Below are 27,995 nucleotides of genomic sequence, written 5' to 3'. Positions count from 1 at the left end.
TCCCAGAAGCAGATGCCACAGCGCCGAGGGCTTTACAGTGCGCATGTGCAACTGGAAGGGGCGAGGCGGGAAGTGTTGCGCAGGCGTGTTTGGCCGACTCGGAGGCGACGACCCAAGCATCTGGGAAGTCCCAGAAGCCGTATTCCTTTAAACCGTGAGTTTCCGACGGTTTGATCCATGGCGCGGGTTTGTGAGGGATTAGGAACGAATTCTAGATTGTGATTTCCCTCTCGTTGCAGCTCAGTAACTCCCCAAACCCTTGCGGATCCCACTGACCCGCGGCGGGAATGTGCTGCGCCTGCGCACTAAGCATCCAGTTCGGTCTCGGGTCTGAGGGACTAGGTCTTTCCCCGCGGAGCTCGCGGGCCGGCCTCCGGGAGGGATCCTATTTATGTCCCCCTTCTCTTCCGCCCGGCGCTCCTAAGACGTGACGTTATCATTTCTCCACCACGTTGCACGGGGCCTTGGACAAACCTCCCGGCGCTCCCTTTCAGTAGTCAAAAGTTCTCCTCCAACCCTTTTCCTCCAGGTCAAACCGTTCTCCACACTAAGGCCTCCCCCACCCGATTCGCTGCCTCTGCAGTTCCCACCGCCGTCTGCTACCGGAAACTCCCCCGGTAGGCAGTTTCCCCTTCAGCCCCTGCCGGTATGTCTGGGAGATGAAAGTGAAGCCCATGGAATCTTTAGAAATGGTTCACGGTTTTCCTTCCTTTGGGGATTTGGACAAAGGTGCGTTTTTTAAGTGTTTGCTTTGGGGACAGTAGCATTTTTAGTGCTTAGTTCACTAAATGATTTAAACTTCTCATCTTCTCCAGTATTCTGATTTTCACAGCTGCTTTGGTCCCCCTGTGGACATGACTCTGTAACTGGCATTTTGCACCCCACTTGCTTTGTGATGGAGCCTGCTTTGGGGATTCAGATGGATGAGCCAATGGCTTTTTCTCCCCTTGGTGGCCGGTTTCAGGCGGATGGCTCATTAAAAAAACAAGGGCAGAATTTTAAACCACCAGGTATGTGTTTATTTCCGAAGACATGTAGGCAACAATTCTGTAATTTCCATTATTAAAAAAACAACCAAAACACTGAATCTTAAAGTGAGTTGTATGTTTATATAGGAGTAGTTTACGAATCGGTAAAACATAAGATTTAGGATTGGATTGCATTTTAGAAGGATTGTAGTCCAGCCATGTCGTTTTACAGGTGAAGCTGCTAAAATCTAAATATTAGTGCTTGTCTAAGATCACAGTTTGTTGATAGCCAAACTAGAATTTCTCTTCTAGACCTGTGTTCTTACTTCTACTCACCATATTGCGTTAAGCTTGAATTTAGAAATGGACATTGGAGGGACTTTCACTGAAGTATTCAAAGGTAGAATTCACTGACAAAAGTAAATGAAGTGTCTGTAGCAGTACTAAAGGATTGTATCTCAGTGTACATCATGAAATGTTTGACTCTCACCCAGACCTTGAAATGAGAGTATCAAACAGTGCCTGATCTTGTACACTATAATGTGCACCTTTATCCCTGCTGTAGCACTGTGTCTGCAGCATAGTAGACATTCAATAAATATTGATTAAATAGGAGTTCCAGTTAACTGTTGATTTTTTTCCCCTTAAAATGTAGCTAAATCTTCTTGTTCCATCTTTGTCTTAAGCATATTTAGTGCTTTTTTCAAAAATACTAATTTTGACTTTTTGTTCATGAGATATACCTATATACACACAAACACTACAAAACAGACTTTAACTTGAACCCTGGAAAAATATGACATCCCATGTTTTTGCTTTCTGACTAAAGCTTAACTCATCTTTGATGTTAAAGTACCCTATTTGATGAAAGTACCCTTTGATGTCCCTATTTGATGAAAGCCACTAGTATTCCAGTTAAAGTTTCTACACTTAAAACTTTACACTTAAAAGTTATTTTTGATTTATGCTTTGTATTTGCTGCCCTCATCCAGTCCCCCAATTTTATCTTCCCATTCCCACTTTCATTCCATTACACTTTGCTCCTGAATTACAGTGAAGTTTCTTACTTAAGCTGCCACCTTTCACTTCCTTTTTCATCTTCCAGTTCATTTTGTACACTGCCACTAGAACAATCTTAAAATGCCACTTTCATCCAGTTTCATGGATACTCTCCCTCTTCCCGTCCATTTTTTTGCAATTACTTGTTTTTTGAGGTTCAGCTTTCCCTATGTCATCAGACACATACAGTAACAGTCATTATATTATTATTCTTGTATTATTAAGCACTCTGTGTGTCTTACCTCTTCAGTAATACTATAAGCTCCTTGAAGGCAGTATCTTGTATAGCTCCCGATGTACATTATGCATTAGGCAGAGTATATGAATAAATGAATCTGACTTGGCTCTAACAAATGTTCAGGTAAAAGCTGCTATTCTAATACTCTTCTGAAAATCTGCTAGGAAATAAAGAGTGGGGTGGATTTTATTCCAGATTTCCAAAGTTTTGTAGCTTTTATGTCACAGAACATTGAACGTTATAAACAATACTTTTTATAATTTATAAAGCATGCTAAATTGTATTCATATGGTTATTTTTTATTTGACCCTTAATAAAAAGCTAACATATCAAAAACATAATTTGAATAAGGAATAAAGCTGATGAAGTCCAGGCACATAACTGTTTCATGATCTAGTATGATTTGCCTTGATAGAATAACTTTTGAATGGTGGGATTTCTGTATATCTTTTTATTCCCAGAGCCTTACTCTGTTCAGCACATAGTAGGTGCTTGAAAATATTTGAATGCATGTTTTAATGCAAGGATATAAAGTAAAAATCTTAGTATAATGGGTTCATAGTATGACCCTTTGTTTTGGGATATTGGTCAGCTTTTTATATAGTAACTTTTTTTTCTAATTATTGTACATGCTTAGAGAAGATGGCACCCCACTCCAGTACTCTTGCCTGGAAAATCCCATGGACAGAGGGGCCTGGTGGGCTGCAGTCCATGGAGTCGCGAAGAGTCGGACACGACTGCGACTTCCCTTTCACTTTTCGCTTTCATGCATTGGAGAAGGAAATGACAACCCACTCCAGTGTTCTTGCCTGGAGAATCCCAGGGATGGGGGAGCCTGGTGGGCTTCCATCTATGGGGTCACACAGAGTCGGACACGACTGAAGTGACTTAGCAGCAGCAGCAGCAGAGAAGAAAATATAGAAAGAGAATATGCCACTGTCCAGATGTTGCCACTGTTGACATTTTGTTACCTCTTTAGTCTTCCTGTGCATACAGAGATACATTAAAAAAAAAAAATTGGAATCACAGCCAGTTTATTTCTAATCTTCATTTTTCACTTAGCAGTTGATTGGAGAAGGAAATGGCAACCCACTCCAATGTTCTTGCCTGGAGAATCCCAGGGACGGGGGAGCCTGGTGGGTTGCCGTCTCTGGGGTCGCACAGAGTCGGACACGACTGAAGCAACTTAGCAGCAGCAGCAGCAATATGTATCTTGAACATTTCTTAGTGTAATTAAATATTCTGTAGCTTAGACTGCCTAATGTTCCATTGCATGATATGCTGTAATTTATTCAATTGCCTTTTCTTACTGAACCTTTAGATTGTTTGCCATTTATCCTGTTACAAAAAATGCTGCAATGAATGAAGTACCTGGCATAGTTTATTCTATAATAGATATTATCTATAAACAGTAGATATATTTATAAATGATAACTATAAACAATAGATATTATTTAAACTATCAAAAGTTTATTCTTTCATATTTTCAGCAAGCTTTTTATTTTTATTTTTTTGAGTGTCTACCATATGCCAAGTTTAGTAAGTGATGAAGATCTTTTCAGCGAAAGAAGAAACTCTATGTGCTCCTAATGTCTCCTCTATACTGTTGAACTGTATTGGAAGGCTTGCTTTTGGTGTGTTATGTGAATAGCCCTCAGCCCACACTTCTAAAGTGGGTTATAGGTAACATCCTGGTTTGCCTGAAACAGTTTCAGTTTATGCCTGTTATCACAGTGTAATTATTAGTGCCCCCTTTCACTCTCAAGAGTGTCCAGTTTGGGTGATCTCCCTAAATTATGTGATCTTAATTTACATTTGCTGCTGCTGCTGAGTCGCTTCAGTCGTGTCCGACTCTGTGCGACCCCAGAGACGGCAGCCCACCAGGCTCCCCCGTCCCTGGGATTCTCCAGGCAAGAACACTGGAGTGGGTTGCCATTTCCTTCTCCAACGCATGGAAGTGAAAAGTGAAAGGGAAGTTGCTCAGTTGTATCCGACTCTTAGCGACCCCATGGACTGCAGCCTACCAGGCTCCTCCATCCATGGGATTTTCCAGGCAAGAGTATTGGAGTGGGGTGCCATTTAATTATGTATAAAACAAGTTACAGGAAGCATAATTTTAGGCAGTACATGAAGCCCCAGAATAAGCAAGACTTATATTCCTAGAGTATCAGTGTTACTCCATAGTAAGTAATTGAAAGCATTTCATTTATATGATATATATTTCTTAAACCTCTTTACATTTACATAACACCTTGCTAGGTGCTAGTAATAAATCAGTTCATAAAACAGACAAAAAAAAATCAGTGCCCTCAATCTAGTGGATAGAGACAGAAAATAGATAAATACTATATTCAAAAGTGATTAGTGCAGTGAAAAAAAATGTAGTGGGGGAGGGGAGATAGGTATTGGGGAGGAGATTGTGATTTTAGTAAACTGGTCAGAGAAGGCTTCAGTGTGGTAACATTTTTTAAAAACTAATGTGTATTTGTTTTTGGCTGTGCTGGGTCTTCGTTGCTGCGCAGGCTTCTCTCTAGTTGCAGCGAGCCAGGGCTACCCTTCACTGCAGTGTGACAGCTTCCCACTGCAATGGCTTCACTCATTGCAGAGCACAGGCTCTAGGTTGCTTGGGCCTCAGTAGTTGCTGCTCCCAGGCTCTAGAACACAGTTGTGGCGCACAGGCTTAGTTGCTCCGTGGCATGTGGGGTCTTCCCAGACTGAACCCCTGTCTTCTGCATTCGTAGGCAGATTCTTTACCACTGAGCTACCAGGGAAGCTCTAGTATGGTAACACTTGAACTAGGACTTGAAGGTAGTGAAGGAGGAGCTGTGAATGTATCTGGGGAGGAGCATTCCAGGTAGAGCAATCAGCAAGTGTGAAGGCCCTCAGCTGGGAGTGTGCTCGCATTTAGAAATAGCTAGGAGGTCATGTGACTGCAAGGAGATGAGTGATGAGAGTGAAGTCAGAGAGGAGGGAAAGGAGGTAGTTCTTTGGCTTTTATGTGAAGCAAGATGTGAAACTATTAGTGGATTTGGGCAAAATAGTGATATGGTGACTTATGGTCACTCTGGCTGCTATGTTACAAATAGATTATAGGTCCTTGAGGGTGAAAGCAGGGAGTATAGTTAAGGAGGCTGTTGCTATGACCAATTTAGATATATTACGAAACAGGAAAAAATTCACTTAAAATTTCAAAACAGAAGCCTAGATCTTCATTTAAATAATATTTAATAATTTAAATAATATTTTAGTTTGTGGACTTTTCAGGGTCTTTCCCCAATCCTCAAAGTGTATTTTCATTGGTTTCTGATATTCATTGGTCTCTGCCTTTAGTAGTATTTTCTAGCTTTTGACATAAATACTGTCTTCCATGATCAACTCTCATCTCCCACTTCAGAATCTGAGGGTTTTTCCACACTGGGGATTTTTCATTCACTTTGATTGTCAGGAAGTTTTTCCATTCAGAAACATCAAAGTTGTTCTGCAAGCAGGAAACCTTCATATAATCATAATTTGAATTTTGTACAGATGGGTAACTGCATAGTAAGTGCTGGTGGTACGGAAGCACACTGAGCTTGCATAGTCATTCACATGGCTTGTGCATTACAGTATTTTCTTACTACTTGTATTTTCTTTCTAGTTATTTCTAACAGCTAACCAGCGTCTCTGCTACTAACTGCCAGCTCATGTTTATGCAAAGGGAGGTTCTGAACATGGAACTCATAGGAAAGCCATAGAATGTTATAGTTGGAAGGTGAAGTTCATCTAATTCAACTCCTTTGTTTTACAGGTTAAAAACCTGAGCACTAATGTGGTTTAATGATAGGAGTTGACTCTAGACTTTTTAGATTTCAGAGTGTCTATATCAGCACTGTCCAGTAGAACTTCCTGTAATAACAGAGATGTTTGTATGTTATCGTATGTGGCTAGTGTGACTGAGGAAGTTAATTTTTAATTTAAATTTATTTAATTTTGATTACTTAAATAGCCATATGAAACTGTATCATCCTACTACAAAGCTATTGATGTTATTAATCATGTACACAGCAAAGCATACACACAAACACTTTAATACATTTAGTAATAAAAAGACCACAAAAGGTTGTTAAAATATTTCATCATACCTAAATACTGTTGATTGTTAAGGTATACCATTATTTTATGTACTGCTCAGAAATGCTGCCAGTTATACTGTGACACAAGGCTTTTCCTTATCACTAGAATTTTTTTAATATACCTACTGGAAGAGTTCTTTAGCTGTAACTAGACAAATAATTATATATCTCCAGTACATACATTAAAAGGAAAATAAACATTTTGGATCTATCTCTTCTGAATCACTTTTGTATTCAGAGTCATTGATACCCTATTTTTTCCATCCTAGTATTGTTCTCATATATTAGTGATGCAGAATTTCTTTGAAGAATTCATTAAAAAAAAAAGCCATTGTTATTGGGTTCTTAAGAGCTCAGTTATGTGGAGCTAGCCTATGTTTGATTTGTTCTTCATAAACTCTACAATTCCTCCCTACAGTCATTTGGGTCTTAAGAGTTAAATGTGAATGTTCCTCTGATTTTTAACATTTTCTCCAGGTTATTGACACCTATTCTGTAAGTTTTGATGCTGACCAACCACAGTTGTAAGTTGCATCCCAGTTTGAGAGTTGTTAAAATCGTGTCTTAGAATCAAAGAAATGTTATAGCAAATTGAACATATTTTAGTGCCTTTTCATGATGCCTTTTCTGTGACACTGGAACTTGAAGTTGGTTGGACTTGACACTCATTAGACATGATTATAATTGACTGTGGCAACTATGACTGCTAGAAAGCCAGCCTTCCCCACAGGCCTTGGTTTTGGTTTCCAGAGTGAAGGAGTGTGGTAGCTAATAGTGAAGGGATTTCTGTTGTCTTTGGCTTCACTCTGTTGTAACTTATAAACTTTTGCTTTTTTTTTTTTCTGCAGTTGTCTGAGTGACCATAATGACAGTAAAAATTCATTCATTCAACGAATGTGCCAGACAGTATTCTAAGAGCTGAGTGCTTTGTGAATTATACAGACAGGGAGCCTGTACTGATGGAGCTTATATTCTAGTGGGAGGAGGCAGACAACAAACAATTAAATAAACAGTGTAATTTTGTAGCAGATAAGAACTCCAAAAGACAATTAACAGGGTAAAGTGGATAATGGGAGGAGTGCTAATTTAAGTAGGATGTCAGAGGAAACTGAGGATTGATCTAGCCAATGTAAAGTTATAAGGGAAGAGGATTTCAAGCAAGGGGAACAGAAAGAGCAAAAGCCCTAAAGAAATGTTAGTAATCATAACCGCAACAATAAGAATCACCAGTATAATTTATTTAATATTTACCATGTGTCAGACATTGTGTTAAAAGTTGTGCTTGAGTTTTGTATATTGTTTTTTAATCCTCATAGTATTTTAGCAGCATGGGTACTATTATTACCCCATTTTCTACAGATGGAGAAACTAAGGCTTACAGATATAAGCTGTGTGCTTTAGAAAGGTCTTACCGGCTGGAGCCAGAATTTTGATTTAGACCTCTCATCTCTAAAACTGGTTCACATAATTACTGTTATATTGCCTCTTGTAGTATTGAAATCCATGAAGCTGTTCCAGTTCACCTGCACAGTAGGTGGGAAGGTGTTTTAATTGTCTAGTCGCCAAGTTGTGTCTGACTCTTTGTGAGGGTAATTTAAATAATTTAAGTAAGTTCTTTATGTTACTTAGATGGAGTGATAGAGTAGAAAGACTTCTGGATTAGGTCTTCTTGGCCTCTTATATAATTTTCACCTCTTAGTATTCTTCCCCTCAAATTTATCTTCCACTTGTCATCTTCCTGCTTAATAACTTTACACGGCTTTTATTTGCATCCTGCCTTTCCTTTTGAATTTTATTGACCACACTCAATTTTTATCTTCTCTCCTACTCTCCCCTCCCTCCACAGTAATCCTTGCCTTTTTCCCTTTGCTTGTCTTTGCATGCATAGTAGTTCCTTCCTAAAATGCCTTCTTGTACAATTCTCTACTTGGTAAATGCTTCAAAACACAGGTTAACTGTCACTTGAAGCTTCCAGGCACCTTCAGAGATGTTCATTCCCCTCCCCTTCTACCTAGTAATATATATGAGTATGTGTGGGCTTAATGGCTCAGTCGTGTCAGACTCTGCAACTCTTCTAATATTACAATTAAAATCTTGTATTAAAAATGAGCTTTTAACCTCTTTCTTTTCCACTAGACTAAGCTCCTAGAAAACAGGAGCTTCACCAACTTTGTTCATTTGTTTTTTAATACACCAATTGCTGGGTATTTTTTAAAACACAGTGTTAAATGAGTGGGTCGATAGACTTGTCAGCAATACCTCTGTGAAATTGGGCAAGTGACTTAACTTCCCTGAATATGGTTTCCTTACCTGAAAGACCAGGATCATTATGTCTGTTCTCCCAATATCACAGTGCTGTTATGTAGATCTGAAAAAATGCTGTATCTGAAAAGATAATACATGTGTATGTACTTTGAAAATATCTTAAACTGTTGCAGATGCAGAGTGTGTTATAACTTTAAAAGGGGCTAATGCTTGGCCTAGATACTGTAATAAAATCTGAGGACTCTTAAGTATGTAAATCTCCTTTGTATCCAGTAGTTTATCACATTCTGAATTATTTCCTTTCTGTATTTTAACCATGCGGGCTTTTGCAAAGACCTTATATTTATTTAAAAGTAATGATTTATCTGCTTTCAGGATATAGGATACTACTGGTAATTGGGACAATTTTTAAAGAATATTTTCTTAACATTCCTGATACTTTTTAAGTAGAGCTTCTTTCTAGGGTATACTGTGATTATTCAATATATAAAACTTTTCCAAGCCTGTAAGATTTTGCATCTTTGGAGGAAGAAAATATAGTTTTCAAGAAAATTGCGTTGTGTCGTTGTCATGCCATCTAGTGATCGCAGCTCAGATTGTTTAGTTATTTTTTAAACTTATCTTCTTCACTGTGTTGTGCTCTATGCAGTGACAGTGTGTCTGTCGGAGTGTAATTTTAGAGTAGCAGCAATTGGGTGTGAGTGATTCAGTTACTTTTCAGTTTTGTCTGTTCCTTCAAGAGGTGTGTGAATTAGAGCAATTTGATGGGGTTTTAGTCTTACAATTTTAAGGTTTATTTTAGCTATTTTTGTTTGTAATTAATGTAATGTAACATTACTTATGTTTTAGAAATTATTTTGAGACATTTTAACCTAAGAAAATATAAAATATACTCATTAATTGTAACTGAATTCTTTTTTGCCTTGATAGGTGTTAAAAAAGATATTGAAAAGCTTTATGAAGCTGTACCACAGCTTGGTAATCTGTTTAAGATTAAGGACAAAATTGGAGAAGGTAATTTGGGTATATACTTCATTATCTTTATAAGCTCTTTTCCCCTCCTGTTTTCCTTTGTATGATCTTGGTTTTCATTATTATTTCTTACTGGAAAAATATCCCTTTTAAAATACAAGGACCATGGTTATATTACTAATTGGCATAACTTTTCTCTTTTCCTTGGAAATAAAGGAAGAATAAATACTTAAAATAAAATGAACAGTCCTATTTGAAACTTTATAATGTTATATTATTAAAAGTATTGATATCAATATATAAATAACTACTAATGATAATTATCTATAAAAAATAAAAAGTTTAATAAAAAATAAAAAGTGGGGGGATTTGATCAGGGAAAGCCAAATCTTTTTTTCTCTTTTTCCATTGCAGTTAGGTAGAATTAAACATATGAAACCTAAGATGGCAAATTGATGAAAATAAACTGGTAGAATATTTATAGGATGGTCAGTGTTATACATAAATACCATTCAGAGACACAATCATATTGACTGAATGAAGGGCAAATTTAGCAGACAAATGTGAAGGCAATGAGAAGATAAAAGATAACAGAACTTTTTGGTGACTATATTGAGAGAGAGAAAATAAAAACTTAGTAAAAAAGAAAAAAAAAACAACTATTTTTTCATTGTTTGTTTTTACAGTTAAGTGTCAGTTGAGAAAAGGCTGAGTCAGTGAGTGCAGAGAAATTAGAAGATGAGATGATTTGGGATATAAGAATCAAATCTTTACATCTTTTTTCTTACCTGTTTTTGACACTTAAGTCAATTTTCTTACCTTTTTTCCAGCACTGACTTAGTATTCAAAATCTTTGTTCTGAAAAACTCTGGTGTCCTCTTTGTTGTTACAGTTTACTTGCTAATTCATGTCCGACTCTTTGGGACCTCATAGACTGTAGCCCGCCAGGCTCCTCTGTCTGTGGGGTTTCCCAGGCAGGAGTACTGGAGTGAATTGTCATTTCCTTCTCCAGGGGAACCTTCCCAACCCGCAGACTGAACCCACGTCTCCTGCATTGGCAGGGTTCTTTACCACTGAGCCACCAGGGAAGCCCTTCTGGTGTCCTCCTAACAAATAGCTAACTATTCTTGGGAGGCAGAGGGATGGAGTGTGATCTGAGGCTAATAAGTTTGAAAATTACAGCATGTATAGTGCCTTTTTGGTTATTTATGATGTACTTCAATACATTAAAGGTCTAGAAAATTTTGTAATGAGAAATCTATCAATTTATTTTAACTCAGTGTTTCTCAAATTTAATTGACCACCCAATCTTTTATTTTTTTTCTGTTTAGTTTCATGGTAAATTTTAAAGTTTAAAAAACTTTTTAAAATGAAAAATGTTAAAGGTTTTCCTCTAAGATTATTGTAACTTTTGCTTCTAACAGACTTGAATCCAAGTCTACAGATAGTAATTTCAAATGGTAATATTGTGGAAAGAGATACTGGAATGGGTCATACCATAGAAATACCAGTATTTTATGCTGATCCAATCAAACAGATTTACTATATAGCTTTACTGAACTAATATACCACCTAAAGAAGTGACACCAGTTAAGAATGTATTAAAAATTGAAAATAAGTTCCATTTATTAATACAAATGTATTTGCTTTTTGTGTTCAGTATCATTAGAATATTCATGATAAATTATGATAATTTTAGTTTCCAAACAGTTTTTAAGAATTATTTTAGCATTGTCTCATAAACATTTTTAAAAGCCAAATATTGAAAGATTCTAATAAATTGTTTTACAGGCACTTTCAGCTCTGTTTATTTGGCTACAGCACAGTTACAAGTTGGACCTGAAGAGAAAATTGCTCTAAAACACTTAATTCCAACAAGTCACCCCATAAGAATTGCAGCTGAACTTCAGTGCTTAACCGTGGCTGGGTAGGTAACTGCTGTATATGATTTTTAAGATTTTTAGATATTAATAGATACCTCATAGGGATAATGAGATTGTCTGTGAATTAAACATCTTCTTCATTCAGGTGTTTACAGTTTGCTGGCACTTTTCCTCTAATTTTGGAATGGCTAGTGAAGTTTATATTAATTTTTAGGGTGGATTTCCCTTGAGACTCAGCTTGACTTCTCTTCTCTTACGACTTCTTCTAATCTTCCTACCAAATCATAGACCTTGTCTTCCATGGTCTAAAATGTGGGGAACTCATATTTCACATCTCCCTAGATATTAACAGCTTCATCTCTTTATTTTGAACAACAGAATCTACTAGCATGTTGGTCTCTCTCTACTAGGTCATTCCTGTCAACATAGACACGTAATGTAGTATCTCTTATCCTCCCTGTACCTCTGTCCCTCTTGCAGCTACTCCCATCATTTCTTTGCTCCCCTTCACAGCTAGACTTCTCAAAAATTAACCTGCACAAACCTGTTTCACTTCCATACCTCCCTTTTACCTACACAGACACACACACACACACACACACAGTGAGGCTACTCTCTGTGCTAAACTGAAACTATTAGTCCTTTAGAGTCAGCCCTGACTTCATTTTGCCAGTTCCTTTTTCTGTTCACATGAACGCCTGGCAGTGTTTAGCGTAATTGATTTGAACCGTTGTCTTTAGACTTCTCTACTGCTATCTGTTCCTTGATTTCTCCCTGCTTTATTTGGCCTTCATTTTCGGTATCTTTGTCAGTTCTTCCTCTTCTACCTGACCCCTAAATGTTGGAGTTCTTCTGTACTTGATCCTGGGCTTTCTTTCTCTAGGCTTTCTTAAGTGGTGTCATGTATTCCACACGGGTTTAAATACATAGTAGTGATTCCCACAAGTGTATATAACCTCAAAACTCGTATTTATATATAAACTCATGTTTATATATATATATACAACTCAGATTTATATATCTATGTATATCCACCTGCCTATTTGACATTTCCATTTGGGTACCTAATAAACATCTCAAACCTAGTACACCAGAAAGTAAATTTTAATCCACCCTCATTGGCCCCCAGAATTACCTATTGCCACAACCTGTTTTCATCTATCCATCTCAGCAAATGGCACCATAGTCTACCTAGATACCAAAGCCAGAAATCATCACACAGTTTCTCCATATCTCTCCTAGTCCATATCCATCATCATGTCCTGGCAGTTTTGCCTCCCAAATACATCTAAAATCTCATCCATATCTGTTTATCTTCTCAACTGCTGTCTTAGTCCAAGCCTCTGTTACTACATAGACTGCTTCTTCTCTTCCTCTCTTAAACCCATAGTCAAAGTACAGCCAGACTGATCCTTAAAATATAAAAATACGTATGTATGTAATTCAGACTGGATACTGTTAGTTCCACTAATTGTTCAATGTTTTCTCAGTGTTCTTTGGAAAATATCCAACTTTATCTCATGTCAGTCTTTCTACTTTCTTCACTGTGCCCTAGTTTCTCTAGCTCCTCAAATTTGAGTCAGGAGCTTTCTCACTTCAGGGCTACTCCCCAAACTGCTTCCCTAACCAGGAAGACCCCTGTCAGTCTTTGCATGCTGACTCCTTATCTTTCTGCCCTGAGCAACAACAGTATCACTTCAAAGCAATCTTTGATTTAAATGAGATCCTTTTTTTTTTCATTGTCATAGCACCGTTTGATCTCTTTTAAAACTCTTATATTTTGTCATTATTTGTTACCATGTTTATTATCCATATTTTCCACTAGATAGTAAAGTTCATGAGGGCAGAAATCATGTTAATTTTAATTCACCATCGCATCCTTAAATGTCTAACATAGTGTCTGTTGATTAACAGGGCGCACTAAGTATCTGTTGAATGAATGAACATGCTGTCTTTATTATAGAAGACAGGAGAATAAAGTGGCTACTGTAAGGCACCTACCTTCTAGTACCCTGAATAAGATTATTCCTTTTTCTATACTGTAAACAACTCCTTCTACAACTTTTTCTTTCCTAGTACTTCAGCAATGTACATGCTAAAGACATCTACCTGATCTTGTTTCCTTTCTAGTTCCCATACTGGTTTTTATTTTTTTATTTAACAGTTACTTCAGAAAAACTGTCTTGATGTTCTGATTCCATTGTATTCTGTTTTTCCTCCTCAAATCCTGTTTGGCCTCTTCTTCTCCATTTAAGTTACTTTCTGAAAATTAGTTAATTCTACTTTGCAGTTAATTCCCCTTTGCCAGAATGAAAACCTTTCCTCAGTCCTTATTTTCGTTGACCTCTTTACTGATCACCCCTTCCTTCAAAACTCCTTACTTGTGGACATTCCTGTCTGGGCTTTCTGCCCCTTCTTCCTTATTTTGCCCTCCAACTTGAGATTTTTCCAAGGCTCAGTTTTCTCTTTAATAATTTCATAACTTTAGGTATCACTTGTCTATAATACAGTCACTGACTTACACTTGACTTCTCACTTAAGATGTAGTCTTGTATCTAAATATCTTTAATCAAATTGATGAGGTTTTCATTTTAATGCTTTTTTCCCATTTTCTCTACATGCTTTGTTGGTATCTATGTTGTTTTACTCAGACTCAAAACCATGGAAATCGGTTTACCCTGTTTTCCTCATTTTTCTATGAAGTTGTGTGGTGGATAAGCCTAGGTCTGGAGCGTACTGCCTGAATTCAAATCCTGGCTTCATGACCTGCTAGTTTAGTTACCTTGGGGAAATTCCTTAGCCTCTCTGGTCCTCAGTGTCCTTATCTGTTAAAAAAAAGTCGGGAGGGGGGAATAATAGTACCATCCTTATAGGGTTGTTGTGAGGGTTATTTGAATTGTTGATCAGTATGATTGGTTGATTAAATCAGAGCTTGGCATGTAGTGAATGTTCAACAATTATTAGCTATTTTTAATTGATTTATTTATTACTGTTACCATCCTATCTCTAAGTCTTGTTAATTCATTTTTATTAGTCATCTTTTCCTTCTCATTCTGTCACTTCCCCATTTAAAGCTATAATTAACTTTGTTTTTGAATTATAACCTTATAACTGATGCTGTTTTTGTTTAAAAAAAAAAAACACCTCAGTTAAGTGAGTAGACTATCCTATATGGTGATGGCTTTAAGTTAGTTTCCTGGTGTTATTTATGTATTGTTAAAATTGCATTTCTTTAAAAAACTTCATAAAGTTTCAGTTCATTTGACCTTTCCTCTAAAGTTCATTGTTCATTTTTCCACTAGGGGGCAAGACAATGTCATGGGAGTTAAATACTGCTTTAGGAAAAATGATCATGTGGTTATTGCTATGCCATATCTGGAGCATGAGTCCTTTTTGGTAGGTTTTAATATTTCTTGAATTTTTATCGGCTAAATATTTCCTTGAAAACAATCTTATAACCTTATTCATAACTTTATTTTAGGACATTTTGAATTCTCTTTCTTTTCAAGAAGTACGGGAATATATGTTTAATCTGTTCAGAGCTTTGAAACGCATTCATCAGTTTGGTATTGTTCACCGTGATGTTAAGCCGAGCAATTTTTTATATAATAGGCGCTTGAAAAAGTAAGTATGGAAAATTACCAGAAAATATTTATACTTGAATGAATTTGTGCTGTGGGGTCCATCTCTTTGACTTAAAACATACCACAACAACCATGCACAGATTTTTCTGTTTTAGATTTTCATTGTGGTTCGGGAAGGAAAATACCCTCAAGGAGAAGATAAAATTGTGTTAGTAAGACAGTATACATCATTAGATGTGCCATGGCTCAGTGGAAATAGCTAAGAGACTTAGAGAGCTTCTAGTTTTTTTTTAAACCTTATACATTTCTCTGGGCTTCATTTTAGTAAATGAGGGGATTGGACCACATGATAGCCAATTTCCTATTTCAACACTAAAAGTTTTGCATTTTTTATTTTTTTCTGGTGATGATATACATAGAGGCATTGTAAGCTGACAACTTAAAAACTGCTGTTTATACAGTGGATCATATTGAGTATAGTAAGGAAAATAGAACCATAACCTCTTTTCTTGGGCTTCTGTACTCCTGACTTGTAAATTTAAACCATGATTTTTAATTTATTTTTATTTTAAACTTGTTTAATTAAAGATTATCTGCTATGATGCCATCTCTGCCACCATCAGAGAACAAAGGGTCGTGTTTACATTTGCTTTCCTTGTCTGCACAAGCCATTGGAAGAAGGGGAGAAAAGATGTTTTCTGTGTGGGGGAGACATCTTTCCTTAATTCAGTAGTTAGCTATTTAATTGTCTAAGACAAGTTTTACCTTGTCTGTAAAACTTAACTTTTCTTTCTTCAAGAATATTTTAAATCCTTAATTTATCACCAAAAGATTTACAGTTTCTGTGTGAATGTGGTTTGAGCATATTATGATGTTACTAAGCTTTCAATGTTACAGAGAAATAAAAATGCTTATTTTTGTTTCATAGGTATGCCTTGGTAGACTTTGGTTTGGCCCAAGGAACCCATGATACTAAAATAGAGCTTCTCAAATTTGTCCAGTCTGAAGCTCACCAGGAAAGCTGTTCACAAAATAAATCCTATGTAATCACCGGCAACAAGATTTCATTGAGTGGCCCAGCAGCACCTAAAGAGCTGGATCAGCAGTCTACCCCAAAAACTTCTGTTAAAAGGCCCTACACAAACGCACAAACTCAGACTAAACACGGAAAAGATGGAAAGGTTCTACCTCTTTGATTTCTTAAGTACCAGTACAGTTTTAGAAATGTACTCTGTCCAACAGAGGGAGTTCTAATTCTAGGATGATACTTGCAACTAAAAAATATATATATATATATGTTGTTTATACTTGTTATAGATTCAGTTTGTTAGATTTCACTGAGATTTATAATGGATTGTTTTATGATTTGAAAACTGAAAATTTTGCTTGGTAGGTTTATAATGTCTTTGTCACTACAATTGTATTATATAACAAAAATGGAAAATAATAAATTTACCCCTGCATGTGTAAAGTTTATATTATCCTTTTTAAAAGAAAAACATTGTAGAGGGAAAAAATTCCGAAGTGTCTATCTCCATTTTAGCTGCACAGCAACATGTAACATCCATGCAGGTGGTTTTATAATTTTTCAGTTATGTGTATTTGTGGACTGTGATAACACTGTATGGTGGTTAAGAACTCTGTCTAGACTATTTTCTCCTTTCACAGAAGTGTTTTGGTGCCTGAGGATGACTTGGATGCAGCTGCTTTTGTTTTATGTCACTTAACTCTCTCAAAACTATGGCAGAGTACAGCTGGCAGAAAGTGTTACAGATATAATCCTTCTTTTCCTTGTTTTTGTTGGTATTGTAGGAGGGATCTGTAGGCCTTTCTGTCCAGCGCTCTGTTTTTGGAGAAAGAAATTTCAATATACGCAGCTCCATTTCACATGAGAGCCCTGCAGTGAAAGTAAGTAATGTAGCTTAATAGTGTAATCATCAGTCAGTGTCACACTGGAGAGAATTTAGGGAATGGCTAGATTAGGTTTTATTATCAGTAAGTTATTAAGCTTTTTTTCTTTAGCAGAAGGTGTTACTGCTTTGAGCATCTATCTAGTCAGTGCTTTGATTTTCTCCAGGTATGAACTTTTCTAGTGGAATATTTCGTCATTTTTGATTAGCTGCCTATTGTTGCTCTTTCTCTAAGGGAACATTTAGACCTTGTCTGAATGGTTGGAGTTGTGAGCTCCCAACAACTAACACATTTCTGATACACAGTTGATGGCATAAAGATGTTTGTAAAGTTTAAAAAACTGTCATCTATGTTAAATGGTTTTAAATGGACTTAGGATATCCTATAGCAGCTAGATACCATGAGCAACAAATTAAAACTGATTTTGGCTGATATAATTGTGCAGTTTACAGTTCTGAAATGGAGTTAGACACTAGAACATAACTGTTTTTTATACTTTTGTAACATTTCAGGGAAAGTTCTAATAAAGTGCAATTCAGATATTCCCCAAACTAGATCTGGTTAGTAAATTTTTATGTTTACTCAACACAGAAACCTAAAAAGAGCTTAAATGTTTTGATAGGCAAGTGTTTGTTTACATTCCAACAGCCTGTTCAGCAGTTTTGAAAGTTATACTTCCCCTATTGCTTTTACTGTTACTAGCATATACTAGCATCATGTTAAATGTCATGAAAATAGAGGCTATGACTTTTCTTTTACAGCTTATGAAGCAGTCAAAGACTGTGGATTTACTGTCTAGAAAATTAGGAACAAAAAAGAAGACCATTTCTACAAAAGTTATGAATAGTGGTGTGATGAGGAAAACTGCCAGTTCTTGCCCAGCTAGCCTGACCTGCGACTGTTACGCAACAGATAAAGTTTGCAGTATTTGCCTTTCAAGGTAATGTGTTTTGATGGTGCTATAAAACCACCAGTATGGTGCCAGACAAGATGAGAAATTACATTGATTTTGGTGGACAATTGATAAAAGTGAGTGAAAAGAAAAAAGGCGGTCCTGTGAACGGCACAGGCACTGATACAGAAAAGTACCTTGAAGAGCAGATGACAGCTGTTGTCATGCTTGTCCCTTTACACACATGTGCTCTTTGGGAAGCACATTTGCTTTTACATGAAATGGTTTTGTAGCAGTAGGGATAGCTCTTTTGAAACTTCAAAATTGCATGCTTTACTTGGTGATTTAAGCTTCTTTTCTTTATTCCTGCCTGTGTAGAGTAACCTGAACCAAATACTTGAACTCTTCTCTCACTCCCACCTTCCAACTCTTTTGCCACACATGAATTCCTTTCTTCCTTCAGGACTTTCATAAGCTTTCATGAGCCTTTCCTGATTAACTCAAGTGTATAAGTGAACAAGTATCTCCGTAATTAATCACTCCAAACAGATATACATTTTTATATCCCAGAGTTCCTGTTTTAGTCTATTTTTCCGTTATGACTCTTATCCTACACTACCTCTTTTTATGTGTGAAAGTACCTTGAAGCCTTCTGAAATAAGGCCTGGGAACTGGTGTGTGAAGGGAGGCCTATAGAAGCAAAATCCAGGATTTTCATCCCACTGGGTTATCATTTGCTTTGTAATAACTTTTATTTATATAGATGTCAAAGTAGAATTTACTGTGAACTAAACTGATGAGTGTTATTTTTTTGGTTTTAAATAATTAAACTGATTTCATCATCATAAGGCGGCAACAGGTTGCACCCAGGGCAGGTACACCAGGATTCAGAGCACCAGAGGTCTTGACGAAGTGCCCCAATCAAACTACAGGTATGTTGCACCAGAAATACAGAATCCAGTTAAACTGGTTGCCATAAATTTCATTGTATGGTTTTTGTCTACTTATGACTAAATTTGAGCTCTTCTGCTTTTAACTGAATTATATAAGTGGTTCTAGCAGTGTGACATTCCCTTTTTGAGATAGTATTATTAATGAAATCTAGTGTTGCCTTTTTTTTTCCCCAATAGATTGCATTTTGCTTATCTAGTTACGAGATGACTTAGAAATAATTTTAACATTACCTTTGTGGGGGGAAAAATTGTATTTAGTAGTCTTTGCTAACTTAAGACTTGTAACTTTTTATGTTTGCCTAATACCTCAGAATTCTTCTGGGACACACATGATTTTGTGTTTGATTAAATTTTTTTTTGTTATTGTGAAAACAGTATAATAGTGTTAAAGAGTTTTTTTTTTTTTTTTATTTTTTATCAAAGAATAATTGCTTTACAGAATTTTGTTGTTTTCTGTCAAAACTCAACATGAACCAGCCATAGGTATACATATATCCCCTCCCTTTTGAACCTCCCTCCCATCTCCCTCCCCATCCCACCCCTCTAGGTTGATACAGAGCCCTAGTTTGAGTTTCCTGAGCCATACAGCAAATTCCCCTTGGCTATCTATTTTACATATGGTAATGTAAGTTTCCATGTTACTCTTTCCATTCATCTCACCCCCTCCTCCCCTCTCCCTATGTCCATAAGTCTATTTTCTGTCTGTTTATCCTTTGTTGCCCTGTAAATAAATTCTTCAGTACCATTTTTCTAGATTCTGTATATATGCATTAGAATACTATATTTATCTTTCTCATTTACTTCACTCTGTATAATAGGTTCTAGGTTCATTCACCTCTTTAGAACTGACTCAAATGAGTGCCTTTCTATGGCTGAGTAATAATTCCATTGTATATATGTACCACAACTGCTTTATCCATTCATCTGTCGATGGACATCTAGGTTGCTTCTGCATTCTAGCTATTATAAATAGTGCTGCACTAAACAACGGGATACATGTATCTTTTTCAATTTTGGTTTCCTCAGGGTATATGCCTAGGACTGGGATTGCTGGGTCATATGGTGGTTTTATTCCTAGTGTTTTAAGGAATCTGCATACTATCTTCCATAGTGGCTGTATCAATTTACATTCTCACCAACAGTGCAGGAGCATTCCCTTTTATTCACACCCTCTCCAGCATTTATTGTTTGTTGACTTTTTGATGATGGCCATTCTGACCAGTGTGAAGTGATATCTCATTGTAGTTTTGATTTGCATTTCTCTAATAATGAGTGATCTTGAGTGTCTTTTCATGTGTTTGTTAGCCATCTGTAGGTCTTCTTTGGAGAAATATCTGTTTAGGTCTTTTTCCCACTTTTTGATTGGGTTGTTTGTTTTTCTGGTATTGAGTTGTATGAGCTGCTTGTATATTTTGGAAATTAGTCCTTTGTCAGTTGTTTCATTTACTATTATTTTCTCCCATTCTAAGGGTTGTCTTTTCACCTTGCTTATAGTTTCCTTTGCTGTGCAAAAGCTTTTAAGTTTAATCAGGTCCCACTTGTTTACTTTTGTTTTTATTTCCATTACTCTAGGAGGTGGGTCATAGAGGAGCTTGCTTTGATTTATGTCATTGAGTGTTCTGTCTATGTTTTCCTCTGAGAGTTTTAGTTTCTGGTCTTACATTTAGGTCTTTAATCCATTAAGTTTATCTTTGTGTATGGTGTTAGGAAGTGTTCTGATTTCATTCTTTTACATGTAGCTGTCCAGTTTTCCCAGCACCATTTATTGAAGAGGCTGTCTTTGACCCATTGTGTATTCTTGCCTCCTTTGTCAAAAATAAGGTACTCATAGGTGCATGGGTTTATTTCTGGGCTTTCTATCTTGTTCCGTTGGTCTGTATTTCTGTTTTTGTGCCAGTACCATACTATCTTGATGACTCTCACTTTGTGATATAATCTGAAGGCATGAAGGTTGATTCCTCCAACTGCATTCTTTCTCAAGACTGCTTTGGCTATTCAGGGTCTTTTATGTTTCCATATGAATTGTGAAATTTTTTGTTCTAGTTCTGTGAAAAATGCCATTGGTAATTTGATAGAGATCACATTAAATCTGTAGATTGCATTTGGTAGTATAGTCATTTTCACAATATTGATTCTTCTTACCTAGGATCATGTAATATCACTACATCTGTTTATGTCATCTTTCTTTCATTAGTGTCTTCTAATTTCCTGTGTACAGTTCTTTTGTCTCCTTAGGTAAGTTTAGTCCTAGATATTTAATTCTTTTTGTTGTGGGATTCACTGATTAGGTGAGTGGGATTCATTCCTTAATTTCTCTCTCTGATTTTTCATTGTTGGTATATAGAAATGCAAGTGATTTCTGTGTATTGATTTTGTATCCTGCAGCTTTGCTAAATTCACTGATTAGCTCTAGTAATTTTCTGATACTATGTTTAGGGTTTTCTATGTACAGCATCATATCATCTGCAAACAGTGAGAGCTTTACTTCTTTTCTGATTTGGATTCCTTTTATTTCTTTTTCTTCTGTGATTGCTGTAGCTAGGACCTCCAAAACTATGTTGAAAAAGAAAAAGTCTGTAACCTGAAAGAGTTGTTCTGGAGCAGGAACCCAGAAAACATCTTATTTGAATAGATGAATCCTGTTATATTCACTTATATTATGGACTTTACAGAAATGTATTCATTGATTGTGAGTTTATTCTGTGCTTGCTAATGACCTAAAAAAATGAATAAAACTATCTGCTTCCACTCTAGTTAGGACACACTCGCAGATAATTATAAAGTAATTGTTAAGTGTGGTTCTAAAACTTTATACAGAGTATTTTAGGGATACTTAACTCTTCTTATCTGAAGGGATTATGGAGGGAAGTTCATGGAAGAAAGAACATCTGAAAAGAGAATGAATTGGAATTGGGGATTTCATGGGCAGAGGAATTCAAGAAACAGCATGGTCATACAGGAATCAATAAAAGTTTAGTGTTGCTAGAATATATGGTGAAAGTCAAGGAGTGGTGAGAAACCAACCTGGAGAGAGGTAGACAAGTTTGGATCACAGTTGTTACATGGTTTAGACTATATCCTGTAGGTTTTGGAACGTTATTCTAGGGAAAAAGATGGTAATAATTGTATTCTAGATGGGTCATTCTGGTAGGTATGCAGAGAGGAGGTGTGTGCAGGTCCAGATGAGAGATGGTGAAAACCTGAATGAGGGTGTTAATAATAGGAATGAACAGAAAGTGAAGAATTGGAAAGGTGGCCAAGCTTGATAGATAATTGGATGTGGGACTTGGGTATGAGCTGGTGGGGAAAAGGCATCCAGGATGTTGATCAGATTTCTACCTTAGGAGATTTGAATGGGTACCAATAACCAAGGGGAGAATAAAGAAGTAACGTGTACAGGGAAAGATAAAGATGACTGGGGTTATCATTGATTTGAGATGTTTGTAGAAATCCACATCGAGATGTCCAATAGAAAAAAAAGTAGGTGAAGTTCAGGGAGGTCTGGACTGTGTAAAAGGTATTAATAGTTGAAGCTGTGAAGTGGATGAAGGGCCAGTCAGGGAGAGTATACAGGATAGAAGTTGGAACTCTGGGGAAACTCAGCCCTTAAGGCTTGGAGAAAACATTGAAGGAGAAGGCACAGCTACAGAGGAAACCAAGAAAGTCAGGTGATGCAGTGGTCAAGGGGCTGGTGATACTGGAAGTTCAACCATTAGGAGAGAAGAGATCCCTAAAAATGAATTTTTTAATGAGTTTCTTCACATGAGGCTGAGCTGGTCTTAGTCATAACTGTAAGAACTCTGGAGATTAAAGTTTCCACAATAAAAGTTAGGGTTAGCATCTGGCTGAAGATGAACTTCTAATGTTTAATACTTCTCACTAAAGTGAAACACTCTCAGTACTATGCTGTGTAACTCATGGGGTACATTCAATTCTTCTTTCCTGTGTAGCTACTTTGGATGTTTTTTTTTTTTTTGGATGTATTTTGATGTTATAAAATGTGCATTCACTTAGTGATGAAATGTCCTTTTAAACTTAACCAGCTTTCATGTTGCTCAAGAAAGGAAATACTGTATTTTGCATTAAGGATGTTAGACCAGGGATTCTCAACCTTGAAATTATGTAAAAGCACCTTAGGAACTTAAAAAACTGATGCCTAAGCCCTGCTCCAGCACAATTAAATCAGAACCTCTGAGGAGATTGGGGCAGGGCATCAGAATTCCTCTAAGGTTCTTAAGAGGGTTTGAATGCTCAGTAAAGATTGAGAGCTACTGATGTAGAAGTATCATAGATTGCGGATTTTTTTTTTAAAGTGTGTTTTCTGTTACAGCAATTGACATGTGGTCTGCAGGCGTCATATTCCTTTCTTTGCTTAGTGGAAGATATCCATTTTATAAAGCAAGTGATGATTTAACCGCTTTGGCTCAAATTATGACAATTCGTGGATCCAGGGAAACTATCCAGGCTGCTAAAACTTTTGGTAAGCAGTTTTATATTACAGAATGAAACACATACCTTCGCTAATCTCTTGCAGATTAGTTAATAAATTATTACAAAATTCTCTGTACAAATAAACATGTCCTGTGTTCCTAAAGTTCTCTGGTGTTAGTAACTACAAACTATGGGACACTCCTTTGGGACAAAATTTCAGTCAGCCCACCTCAAAAGTAACTGGGCTGCCTTTTGCCCAGCCCCAGAATCAGTGTGCTTTAATCAAAGTTGCATATCAAAATTATCAGAGGAGCCTCAGGAAATACATATACTGGTCCCATCCCACGTTTTCCTGGAAAATATGATTCAGAAAAATGTTACACATAGAAAGGGTTGACATTTGTTAGTTTGAGAAAACAAGTGATTTTGACCAAGAGCTATTTCTGAGTAAGAACCACTGCAAAAATGATTATCCATCCCAGTGCCATGGTCTAATCTACCAGGAAAAGTCAGTGGCAGTTGTGGTCCTGCAGCAGAGTCAGTCTACAACCTTGTACCTTGTTGGAAACTATTGGGTTAGCCGAAAAGTTCACTCGGAGTTTTTCCCAAAACCCAAAAGAACCTTTAGACAAACGCAGTGTTAGAAGAAACGTACCTGAGGGTAATAGGATGAAGTACGGCATACATACTTGGGAGATGGAACCAGAAAGGAAAGCAAGATTGTTACATCAGAAATTGTGTTCTTGCATGAGTATGTTTTTCAGTTGGTTGAGAAAATGATAGCTTCTATCTTCAATGAATTCATAGTCTAGTAGGTGAGACAGACAGATATTACAATACAGGTTGCAATACAGAACTGCAAAAGTAATAGAAGTTGTCACAGGATACAACAGAGGCTTAGAATGATCAACTCTCTGAGAGTGTCAGGCCTCACAGAGGTAATAATGCTTGAACTGAGTGGTGATGTAAGTGGGCGTATTCTGGGCATGGGGGTGGAGGGGTGCAGGGCATCCTCATCAAAGACAGGAAACGTGGTCAGAAACATGTAGATGCTTGGAAGGGGAAGAGGGAATGGGGACTGCAGCTGATTAAAGATTACAGAATATGATGAAGCTGAGATTTTGGCAGTCAAGAGAGTCCTTTATGTTACTTATTAAGGCACTGCTTTCTACTTACTGTCTCCCACTTTATGAGTTGACCTTCAACTACATGATGTAAAACACAACTAAAATATAGCACATGGTGCTCTGTCTCCCATTCAGTGTAAATATATGCACAAAGCAAACAGTTGGACTTGCATGTTTCTCATGGGAGAGACTTCTGATATATTCAAATAATGTATATGTATATTTTTTCTCTTTTAGGCAAGTCAATATTGTGTAGCAAAGAAGTTCCAGCACAAGACTTGAGAAAACTTTGTGAGAAGCTTAGAGGTATAAATTCTAACACTCCTAAATTAACAAGTGATATACAGAAGTGCAGTTCTCATGACCCAGCTTTTTCAGAGAAGACAGAAAACCATAAAATTGTTCACTTCATACAGACACCTCAAGTGCAGCCCTCAGGGAATCCATCGTATAGAGGTGACAGTAATGGCTGTGGGGGCAATTTTGAGGAGTCTACTACCAATCTAGAAGGCTGGGATGAGGTGCCCGATGAAGCTTATGACCTGCTTGATAAACTCCTAGATCTGAATCCAGCTTCAAGAATAACAGCAGAGGAAGCTTTGTTGCATCCATTTTTTAAAGATATGAGTTTATGATTATTCTTCAATGTTTATTATTGTGTATTGTGAGGTAAAGTGAAAAAGAGTTATTTGTAATAGTCATAAATTCTTGATTAGAGACCAGGTCAGGGTGAATAATTTATTTAACCCTAGCAGATTCTAAAATACAGATTAAGATTACTTAGGTTGCCTAGGATAGTTCTTGGACTGACAAAATGAGCTTTGACTTAGATCTACCAAGTAGAATCAGATCTTTCATTTACCTAATTGTTTGTCACTGCCATCTGCAGAAATAGGAGCAGTTTTAGCCTGGTACATCGGCTTCAAGGTATGAGTCTTGAAATTGAGGGTTGTGACAGGGATTAAAGACTTCAGTGAGTCAAAAAACTTCAAGTTTACTGGTTTTTTTGAGCTATATGTGTTTCTGGAAAACTCAACCTGATACTGGTCCTCTAATTATTCTGGAGGTAGAGAAGATAATTTCCTTTTTTAGAGGCATGTAGTATACCTTTTATAAACATTAAAACAATGAGAAAATATTGGGATATTACTTAAAATTGAGTTTTATTTATTTATTTTTTAATACTTTTTTGTGTGAATTGCCATGTTTTTCTTAATGATTTCTCTCTTGATTTTTCTGCCTTCTCTACCCACATCTAAAACACATTCTCCTTAGAAATTTTATGGTGCTTTCCAAGGCTTCTGGGTACTTTGTTAAATACCACCTGTGTTCATAGTTGGGAAGTTAAAATAACGTGTTGATAAAGGGAAGCTGTGGCACCAAGGTAAAGATTGATAGTTCAAAATGCTTTTCTTTTTCTCTGAATATATATGGTTTTTGCATTCTATCTTAGATATAATTAGGTAGCTGCTAAAAGGAGAGTGAACACAGAATTGACAATGTTATTGGAGATTCCTCCTCTGCCTAGAGCCATTCAGATCTCTGTATCCTATTTTGAGTAAGTCGGTCCTGGTCAGAGAAAGATGCTTCCTAGAGTCTTGGGTGCATTGGGAAGAGTGCTAATGAAGTAGGCAAAGTAGAAAAGGAACTAAGAGGTTTATGTATTTTGACATACAAAATTATATATATATATATGTCAATTACATATATATATATATATATATATATGTGCGTGTGTGTGTGTCAATGACAGCATGTCAGATTTACTAAGAGAATTGAGTCTAGGGGTGTAGGTCTGCCGAGAAGTTTCCCACTTGGTAGTCACAGAGTATAATACAACTTAGGGGGATTTAACATTCATTTTGTTGTTTTGAGCATTGAAGTTAGTTTGGCATAATCCATATTCCATTTGGCAAGTATTATACTTGTATACAATGGTCATTGATCTACTGTCTTCTAATGCGGTAGTTTTTTCTGTTAAGAAAAAAAAAGAATGTTCTTGAATTTGTATGTTTAATAAAGTCATCCTCGTATTTTTTATGTCAGTGTCAGACTACTCATTTGAAAAATACATTTTTTTTAAAAAAAATAGTATTGACCACTAGGTACATTTTCCTTCTGGCATTAATGAGTTCTCTCTCAAACAAATAATAGGTAATAGATTAGCAGATATAGACCTGACAAAAGTAATTTATGAAAGATAGATTATCTTTTATAGAAATGTGGTTCACAATCAACATGTTCTCAGAAAATTAACAGGAAGAAAAATTTACTAAAAATGCAAGTAAGGAGACATTTTCTAGGAAGTTTAATATTCAGGGCTTTTGTTTCAACTTTCCATTAATGTCTTTTGAATAGAAAAGTTGAAACATTCAACTTTAAGAATAGAATTTGGTTGTTATGCAAGGGAAGGAAAATGGAGCTAGTCTTCTGAAAGATACGCAGTGTTACAAATTAGTTCTCAGGGAATTTCAATCCAACTAGATAATGTTGCCTCAATTTTGGCTGTTTTGTGGATAAAAATTAGCAAAGAGCTTCTCATATTCTTCAGGTTTTTCAGCCTTCTGAAGACTATTTTATAATCTCAGATATCTCCCTAAAAGATATTACAATAGTCATTTCTAAGGATGGAGAAGGCAGTGGCACCCCACTCCAGTATTCTTGCCTGGAAAATCCCATGGACGGAGGAGCTTGGTGGGCTGCAGTCCATGGGGTCGCTGAGGGTCGGACCCGACTGAGCGACTTCACTTTCACTTTTCACTTTCATGCATTGGAGAAGGACATGGCAACCCACTCCAGTGTTCTTGCCTGGAGAATCCCAGGGACGGGGGAGCCTGGTGTGCTGCCATCTATGGGGTCGCACAGAGTCAGACACGACTGAAGTGACTTAGCAGCATTTCTAGGGAAAGATTGAGAAGATAACTAGTTAATGCCATTTCCTATTATTTTGTAAGTTCCCAGAATATTCAGCTATTTTTCATTGTCAGCTTTTTAAAATTCTTATTGCTCAGACTCTTGAGATAAAGCTGTTACGGGTATTTTCATCTAATAAGCCATAGACATCTAGAACTATTAATGTAACAGGCTACAAGTATTGGTTTTTGAAACAGGCTGCAGCTCTCCAGCATTTTTAATGAAACTTTTCCTTATAAGGAGATGCTTATGTTTGTCTTAATGACCTAAATGAAAATGTGGCTCAAGAATGGTTATTCCAAAGAATTAAACTTAGTTTATTTCAAAATCAGAACAAAAGTCATCAAGTGATGTTATTAATCTGTTTCTGGCATCAGCATTTTAGCAACAAAATGGTGTTACAGATGTCAGAATATTGATTGCATGAAATCTTGAAACCCACAAAACTCGTAGGCTTAGGTTTTAGTAATTTCTGCTGTTTATGTAATTTCAGCCCTTCGCGTCACCGAAAAGTTATTTATCTTAAGAAACTGTGGCCAAATTTGGCGGGTAATGCTGTCTGCCAGTGTCTGCAGATGGATTGTTTCCGCCTACAACTGTGCGTGCTGTCTGTGGTCTTTAAAGAACACTAACACCAGGCAGAAATGTCAGTTCTCTGTTCAGATTTTTTTCCTATATTCTTAGAAC

The 27,995-nt window shown here is 36.7% G+C and overlaps 1 protein-coding gene across 3 annotated transcripts; it reads left to right on the top strand.

The window, feature by feature from the left end:
• CDC7 (cell division cycle 7) lies at window positions 1-26,435 on the top strand. Of its 3 annotated transcripts, none has more exons than XM_006054477.4 (13): window positions 1-154; window positions 530-729; window positions 833-1,010; window positions 9,573-9,656; window positions 11,406-11,541; window positions 14,800-14,893; window positions 14,979-15,121; window positions 16,010-16,262; window positions 16,894-16,989; window positions 17,754-17,932; window positions 18,734-18,816; window positions 23,168-23,317; window positions 24,633-26,435. In XM_006054477.4, the coding sequence occupies exons 3-13, from the start codon at window positions 896-898 to the stop codon at window positions 25,028-25,030; spliced, it is 1,731 nt and encodes a 576-aa protein (XP_006054539.1). In that variant the 5' UTR covers window positions 1-154; window positions 530-729; window positions 833-895; the 3' UTR covers window positions 25,031-26,435. The 3 variants fall into 3 exon arrangements, with proteins under 3 accessions (XP_006054539.1, XP_025144073.1, XP_025144074.1); XM_025288288.3 differs by having other exon boundaries at window positions 816-1,010; XM_025288289.2 differs by lacking the exon at window positions 530-729 and having other exon boundaries at window positions 46-154; window positions 816-1,010.
• The last annotated feature ends 1,560 nt before the right edge of the window (window positions 26,436-27,995 follow it).

This window comes from Bubalus bubalis, chromosome 6 (genome assembly GCF_019923935.1).
Source record: "Bubalus bubalis isolate 160015118507 breed Murrah chromosome 6, NDDB_SH_1, whole genome shotgun sequence".
Classification (NCBI taxonomy): Eukaryota; Metazoa; Chordata; class Mammalia; order Artiodactyla; family Bovidae; genus Bubalus; species Bubalus bubalis.
Note: the sequence above shows the minus strand (reverse complement) of the source record. Positions and strands in the feature narration are given on the sequence as shown.

Excerpts from the sequence above, each read along its gene's own strand:
- CDC7 (XM_006054477.4), top strand. The coding sequence starts at position 896 with ATGGAGCCTGCTTTGGGGATTCAGATGGATGAGCCAATGGCTTTTTCT. Across the intron at positions 17,933-18,733 it reads TGCAGTATTTGCCTTTCAAG|GCGGCAACAGGTTGCACCCA; the intron begins GTAATGTGTTTT and ends CATCATCATAAG. Across the intron at positions 23,318-24,632 it reads CCAGGCTGCTAAAACTTTTG|GCAAGTCAATATTGTGTAGC; the intron begins GTAAGCAGTTTT and ends TTTCTCTTTTAG.